This window comes from Stylophora pistillata, chromosome 10 (genome assembly GCF_964205215.1).
Source record: "Stylophora pistillata chromosome 10, jaStyPist1.2, whole genome shotgun sequence".
Classification (NCBI taxonomy): Eukaryota; Metazoa; Cnidaria; class Anthozoa; order Scleractinia; family Pocilloporidae; genus Stylophora; species Stylophora pistillata.
The window spans coordinates 22,637,171-22,644,597 of NC_142528.1; the positions used below are offsets into that span (position 1 = coordinate 22,637,171).

Sequence of the window (7,427 nt, forward strand, 5' to 3'; positions counted from 1 at the left end):
GCTGGTCTCTCTCATTATAAATTATGCCTCATAAATGTTGTACCGCCAAAACTTGAATTTCAAATCTTTCGGCAAGTTTGGTGCGCGGTGAGTAGATTTGTTTCCTGATCATTTTTTCTTAAGTAAGCCCAAAAATGTACGAGACAAGTCCAATAGCGAGGTCGAAAACTATTCGAATGTTTAAAAATGTGTGCTGTTCTCTTGTGTTTTAATGCCAGTCGTGAGATTGGCGGCAGCGCACTCAAAACCCAAACACGAGAGTCTGCCTCGCGGCTAAACAGAAGATTGTAAAAGTTCTTTTAGGCGGCAGTAGTCGGTAACCAGCTTTTGATGAAACCCCTGGCTGTTGTACAATTAACAAATGGTAAACACCACAGCGTACACTATTGAGTTATGGATGCACGCGGGAGGTTGCTAAGCACGAAAGAAGCGTAAGAGTCGCTCGAGGCGATAGCCGAGAGCGACTCTAGCTTCTTGAGTGCTTAGCAAACCTCCCAAGTGCATCCATAACTCAATAGTGTACGGTGTGGTGTTTACCATTTGTTTTATAACATAACACTGATACATTGTAGCTAAAGAGTTCCCGTTTATTTAACAAATCTTACGTGACCAGAAAAAACAAGCGCGCGCGGAAAAATAGTCTTTGCATTTGCTCACGTCAACAGCGTACACCCATGGGCAAATGGGGGACGCTAAATTGACCAATCAGAGCGCGCGCTTTACTTTGGTTATGTTATAATCAAAGTTCTGTGCAAAGGGCATGAAACCAATAATTTGCGCGCTCGCTCAAAGCAGATATGTAGTTCGCACAACTCGTTGGTGAGTCGCTGAGAGCGATTCTTTGAGATCAACAACTTAGCGGGCAGCATATATCTTTTTTATTACTGATATATTTTCCTTCTACATGGTTAGATTTATCCACTGATTTATCCTGCACGCTCTATTATGCATCCCTTGGGAGTGGGGGTGAAAAGCATTCTGTACTTTGCTACTTTAGTCCTACGTAAAATTAATCTATGTCACATTTGTGTATGTAACAATTCCGGTTCAAATTCCCCAACCCCTACACGCAGATGAGGGTCAAATTCCTGGATTGTTCCCCCCCCCCCCCAAAAAAGGGTAAAAATTAAACTGATAGAGCCATTTGGCTCACAGTTAGACTTGTCTCTCTTCAGGCTTTTGATACAACTGCATCAGGATGTTGTCATACACAGGCTCTCCAGTTACAGGTTGTAGTGATAATCATATTCAGACTTCCAACGATAAAACTTCACCACCGAAAAAAGAGCTTGTGAAGACACAAAATCACAATGAAATGCAGTACCTGGAGTTAATTCAACACATTATTGACCATGGAGCAAAGAAAGAGGACAGAACAGGTGAGATGAAAGATTGATAATTTCTAAAACCACATTATTTTCCAGTCAAAAGGTTATCATGATGGTGAAAAGCATGCATGATCATCACCTTTGAAGAATGATAAAATTTTTGTCTGAACACTGATAAGATAACAGTCAATGAGTTCGTAAGGAACAATTTGTCCTAAATTATCCATAATTATCCACAGGTAAGGCGAGGGGTGGTGGCCTTATGTTAAGTGTGCTTGACTCTGGATCAAGTGGTCCAGGTTCAAGCCCTGGCTGGGGACAGTGTTGTTTTCTTGGGCAAGACACTTTACTCTCACAGTGTCCCTCATCACCCAGGTGTTTAAATGGGTACTGGCAAATTTAATGCTGCGGTTAACCTTGCAATGGACTAGCATCCCTTCCAGGGGGGGGGGGGGTAGAAATACTTCTAGTCACTTCATGCTACAGAAACTGGAGTTAAGCACCAGCCTGGTTGGCCACTTGGCTTGTAAACAGACTTTACCTTTTACTCTTAGGTACAGGAACCCTATCCATTTTTGGAGCCCAGATGAGATTTAGTCTACGCAACAATGCGTTTCCTCTCCTAACAACAAAGCGTGTCTTTTGGCGTGGAATTGCTGAAGAGCTTCTCTGGTTTGTCAGTGGTTCTACAAATGCAAATGAATTGAGCAAGAAAAAAATTCACTTCTGGGATGCAAATGGCTCAAGGGAATTCCTTGACAAACAAGGTAATTTCGTCAGGACAGATTTGTTTCATTGAATCACCAGCCAATTGGCTGTCACTTTAAGATGGTTGGGTTTCACTTTCACAACATAAGGACAAGACCACATTTAATTTTTTTTTAAACTTTAGTTCAGGATTGAAAACTGTGGTCATAATAATTCTTGTGAGGTCACTGCATTAACCCAGAGGTGATTAAAATGTAACATCTTCCTATAATAGCCTTACATTCTTTAGCAAACAGGTAATGAGAATAGTCAAACTTATGTATGTATTTATGTATTTACAAATATTGATTATACAGGGTAGCCCAGTTTAGCAGATAGCTAGTTTAAAATGGGGTCCTGTGAACACCCACCCATCCCACCCCAGTGGAGGACATCCACCACACAGTAATCTTGTGCATGGGAAATTAACATCTCCTACCCCTAACCCTGCAGGAGACACGGCCTACGGTTTATTAGTCCTTATCTGAGAAGACTAGAATATCTATCCATTTCTTGATATAGAAAGGTAGCAAATTCTCCTCAGTTATTTTAAGACCATGAGTATTGGTCCAGCCAGGGCTCGAACCCTCAACCTCCCACACGACACAATCTGGCGCTTCAACCAATTGAGCTGACCGGGGAGCGCTAAACTTATCAGGTAGAAGTTGTTATCTTGATCTAACACCAAATTCTCGAAACTAATTTACAAGGAAATGTGTAGCAGCTAGAGGAGAGAATTAACAATCAGATCTTGGGAGTTAAAGGTTAACTGGATGGGGAGGGGGGGAGGGCTCAACCTTTTTTTCTCACCAAACATCCAAGTTGCTAAATCTTTTTTAATTTTTAGGTCTAAATCACAGAGAAGTTGGTGACCTTGGTCCAGTGTATGGCTTTCAGTGGCGTCACTTTGGAGCTACATACGAGAACATGCATACAAACTATGATGGCCAAGGAGTGGATCAGTTGGCTAATGTGATTGACAAGATTAAAAATAACCCTGATGACAGGAGGATTATAATGTCAGCCTGGAATCCAGTTGGTAATTACATATATCTTATAAACCAAGGGCGAGGGCCGTACTGGGAGAATATTGGCCTGAGGTCTTGACAGTACGTTCCGAGCGCAGCGAGGTCCGTATAAAGAAGACCGAGAGCCGATATTCTTCCAGTACGGTCCCGAGCAAGCTTGGTTAATAAGAGATTTATTATATGACTGAAGTTCAAAGGGACACAAGTACGGTATCATTTGGGACAGTGCCTGGTCCAATACTGAGAGAATATTGACAGGCAATAGAGTATTTTGATTGGTTGATTTTAGTTATTGGCCCTCTGACTGCCCGAGTCGTATAATAAAACAGAATAGTGCTATTTATGCATACTGGTATAATCAATCCAAATTGAATTCAACTTGACTTCTTGGAAGGAAAGATAATGAAACTGTCAGGTTTGAAGGCTATGATTTTGATAAAATATTGTAAAAATACAAAGAAACAATAACCTTACTGAATGATAGATGTTTCTATAGGATACTTTTGATTATACCAAGACCTATTTCAAGTCCTCCACCCTGTCACTTACTGGATTTGTTCTTGGTTGCCCCTAGTTCAATTCCTCGGCTGCACTCTGTAAATAGCCCACTGGTCTGCCTCCTGCCAGTGGGGATTTTCAAGCACTTAGTCTACATTGTGACTGAAAAGTCCTTTCAACTTTCCAACCTTTTGAAACTTAACTAACACTGTGAAACCCAGCTTCAATTCCACATGCACTTTGGAAAACTAATAACTGTAATAAAATTGTTCTTCAATCAACAGATTTACCAAACATGGCTCTTCCACCATGTCACACATTTGTTCAATTTTATGTCTGTAATGGAGAACTTTCCTGTCAGCTTTATCAAAGATCTGGGGACATGGTATGTAATCTACAAGGAATCAGTTGGGTGGTCACATTTATTTTGTGGTTGTTCTGTGTTCCTGCAAAGTGTTCATCAAATCTATTAAAAAGGCAAGAGCAGATTAAACCACAGAGTCTAGCTACCTAGCACTTTTACAAAATAGATTCACTGCAGAATAAAGTTTTTTTATGCCCTCTAGAATTAAGATCAAACATAACACCTAATTGAGAGCCAGAAGTTTAGCTACTAAACAAATGCCACAGGATAGGGAGAAAAACAATCTTTTAAGTGCATGTAATAATTGAAATTTTTAATTTTTTATTGCAGTGTCTTGGAGTAATCTTTAATCTTTTAAAAACTTATATGTGCTATTTCTATCACTATCCAATAATGCTTTAAAATAGTTTTAAAAATATCTCACAAAGAATTATCTTAAAAATGATTAAGATAAAGTAATTAATAAAATACCTAAGTTGTTAAGATTAGAATAAAAACTAAGAATAATAAAACCTCACAAACTAGCCAACTACCTATCTAAAAAACTAACCCACTAACTAACCAATAATAAATTTATATTTAACGAAAAAGCTTTCCTAAAAAGATGTGTTGAAAGATTTTGCTTAAATGGGTTTCCAGCGGCAGTGCATTCCATAGTTTAGCTGAGGCTACAGAAATGATCTTGAACCACATCATTCTGGTAAGTTTGTAATCAACATTAACCAAACAATGGTCATTAGTTGATCTTAAGTTGCGTCTGGGCACATATTTCGTTACAAGATTACTGAGGTATGGTGGTGCTAAGCTGTTTAAGCATTTAAATGTCAATAGAATAATCTAAAAAAAAAACAGATAAACAAAAAAAGGAGTACCTTTAATACTGCTAGCCTAACTCCCTTGCACTTAAAAAAAAAAAAGATCTACTGCAGAATAAAGGGGGTTCTTTTACCCTCTAGTATTGTGATCAAACCTAATAACCAATTGAAAGCCAGAAGTTTAGTTACCAACAAATAGTATAGGATAGGGAGAAACAACCTTAAACTGCATGCATGCAATTTAATGTTTTATTTTCTTATTCTAGGGACTTGGAGTACCTTTTAATATTGCTAGCTATTCACTTTTGACCTACATGATTGCCCATGTCTGTGGCTTAAAGGTAAGTTCACACTGACATATTTTGGTTGCATTCTTTTTTTTTTTTTTTTTTTTTCGATAACTATAATTTTCTGTCATTGAGAGTCAAGGCTGAGGAAAATTGAATGGAGCCCAGTGCTTTGAAACCGTGAAATCCAGGGTGCCCAACATATGCTTTGTATAAAAAAACTAAAATTCCCAAGTCACCCAAGAGCAAAAGTAAGGCGTCAGGGGCCACCGGGTGCTGTGAGAGCACAGCCTTGAGTGTCTTAAAAAAAGGCTTGTTTAAAACAGGATAAGGGGATGGTTTACTTTTTATGCCTAGAATCAAACATCTTGACCCTCAACAAATTTTGTATGAGGCTGAATGAAATTAAGGCAAGGTTAAAATCGAGGCACGCTGGTCAGCGGGAGTCATGCAATTGCAGGGTCACGTGGTGCTCAGTACGTTTTGAGATCATCTCAGATCTCGACATGAGCTGCTTGTTGTGTTCCCACCCCCCCCCCCCTCCTCTATGGTGAGTCAATTATTGGTAAGTATAAATAATTCCACTGACTTGTCAGTGTGACTGGTGCCAGGGGGGCAGACCGAGGTTGTGTCACCATGGTAACCTCCCTGCTGTGGGCAGTAAGTGCGACCACCACAGTGCTATGGCACCTTTCTCTTAGCTCATCAGTGCCCATGAGTTTAATATATGGCCTCCACACTTGACAATTTGCAATATTTCTCTCTAGCCTGGTGAATTTGTGCACACACTGGGAGATGCACATGTGTACCTGAATCACATTGATGCTTTAAAAAAGCAGGTGAGAACACAAAATTGAATTACAGTGGAATAAGGTTACTGGAAACCTCTCGTGGACCAGCCAAGATGATAACAGATGCATGGTGTTTGACAAATATAAAAGATATAAGTGAACAAAACTGTCTACAAAGGAAATTTTCAAATGCTGGCCCTTAGCATATGATATTTTACCAAATGAAATATTTTGTTTCCACAGCTTGAGAGGGAGCCTCGCCCATTCCCCACCCTGAAGATTACTCGCGAGGTCCCAAACATTGACAGCTTCAAGTTTGATGACTTTGAGATCATTGGATACAACCCATACCCAACTATCAAAATGCAAATGGCTGTCTAAGGTTTAACACATTTTTGTTTATTAATGTTTAAATTAAACTCCATGTGACCATGTTTTTGTGGGAATAATACAACAATATCTAAGAAGATTCCAGCATTGTGACTTTCCAGGACAAAGCCACTTGCAGTTTGACCTCAGGAGCTTGAACAATCAAATGCATGTTGAACAGTTGTATAATTCCAAAACATCAAGTAAAATCAATCAGAATTTTTATTGGAAGAAGTGGTGAATCAAACAATACAGGAAATGGGATGACAAAATATAAGTTGTAGTTGTGGGGTTTGAATTTGATCTTGCTCCTACGGGTATTAATTGATAGAAAGGTAGCCTTAAGAAACTTTGATAGTGAGAGAATAACACAGATTGGGCAACTAACAGACAAAAATGTGATGGTGGCTGATTACATTGATTCGAAAGGTTATGTAATGAAACTTGATTCCTAGCAATCACGGCATAAATGATGAAACTTGAAAACCCAACGAAACTGTTTATGAGTAATAGCTAAACAAAAAAAAAAAACTAAGAACCAACACCATGTTTAACTTTTTTAAAGTTGCCATATGGTGACCTTAAATTTTACAATGGTCCCCTCCTAAAAGGTTAAAACAAAAAGAAAAAAGTAGAGAGGGAGATTTTGTCAAATATTACATACTCAAATGTTGATCTCACTGCAGGGTTTAAACAACTTTTTCCATAAGCAGCCACTGATGGTGTAAATTGTAGGAAGCTGTGCCTGGAAAGGATGCTGTAAGGTGAAACCCAAACACAAGAGCCTGCTTGCTGGCAAAACAGACAGGTTGTGAGGGGTCTTAAAGACTGCCATTGACCAGCTTTTAATGAAAACTCTGCATTTTACATTTGAAATCATACCAACAAAGTAAGGAAATTTTTTAGTTTGCGATATGACTGCTGAACACTAATGTAGTCAAATTAGCAACTTTTTCTATAAATTCATTATTTTCCCTACTTCCCATGAAAACCAAATTAGTTGTAGCATGGAGGGCTTATTTTGGTGTGGATCACTAAGCAAAGTGAATGAATATGTATTTTTATAAAACAGAGTGTTTACTTTTCTGCATAATTTAATCTTTTTGTACAATTGGTATTAAAAAGTATGTTTTCTTTATTTAGAAGTACACGATGTTTTAATTTGTAACAAGGGTCAAAGGGAGGGATAACAGGTTAAGT

General features: G+C 38.6%; 1 protein-coding gene across 2 annotated transcripts; it reads left to right on the top strand.

Annotated features, from left to right (window-relative positions):
• The first annotated feature begins 1 nt into the window (after position 1).
• On the top strand, positions 2-7,365 carry LOC111330289 (thymidylate synthase). 2 transcript variants are annotated; one of them, XM_088736316.1, is made up of 9 exons: positions 2-87; positions 1,176-1,379; positions 1,883-2,095; positions 2,923-3,114; positions 3,886-3,986; positions 5,047-5,121; positions 5,835-5,906; positions 6,102-6,240; positions 6,914-7,365. In XM_088736316.1, the coding sequence occupies exons 2-8, from the start codon at positions 1,199-1,201 to the stop codon at positions 6,237-6,239; spliced, it is 972 nt and encodes a 323-aa protein (XP_088592442.1). In that variant the 5' UTR covers positions 2-87; positions 1,176-1,198; the 3' UTR covers position 6,240; positions 6,914-7,365. The 2 variants fall into 2 exon arrangements, with proteins under 2 accessions (XP_088592442.1, XP_088592443.1); XM_088736317.1 differs by lacking the exon at positions 2-87 and adding an exon at positions 415-519.
• Positions 7,366-7,427: the final 62 nt, after the last annotated feature.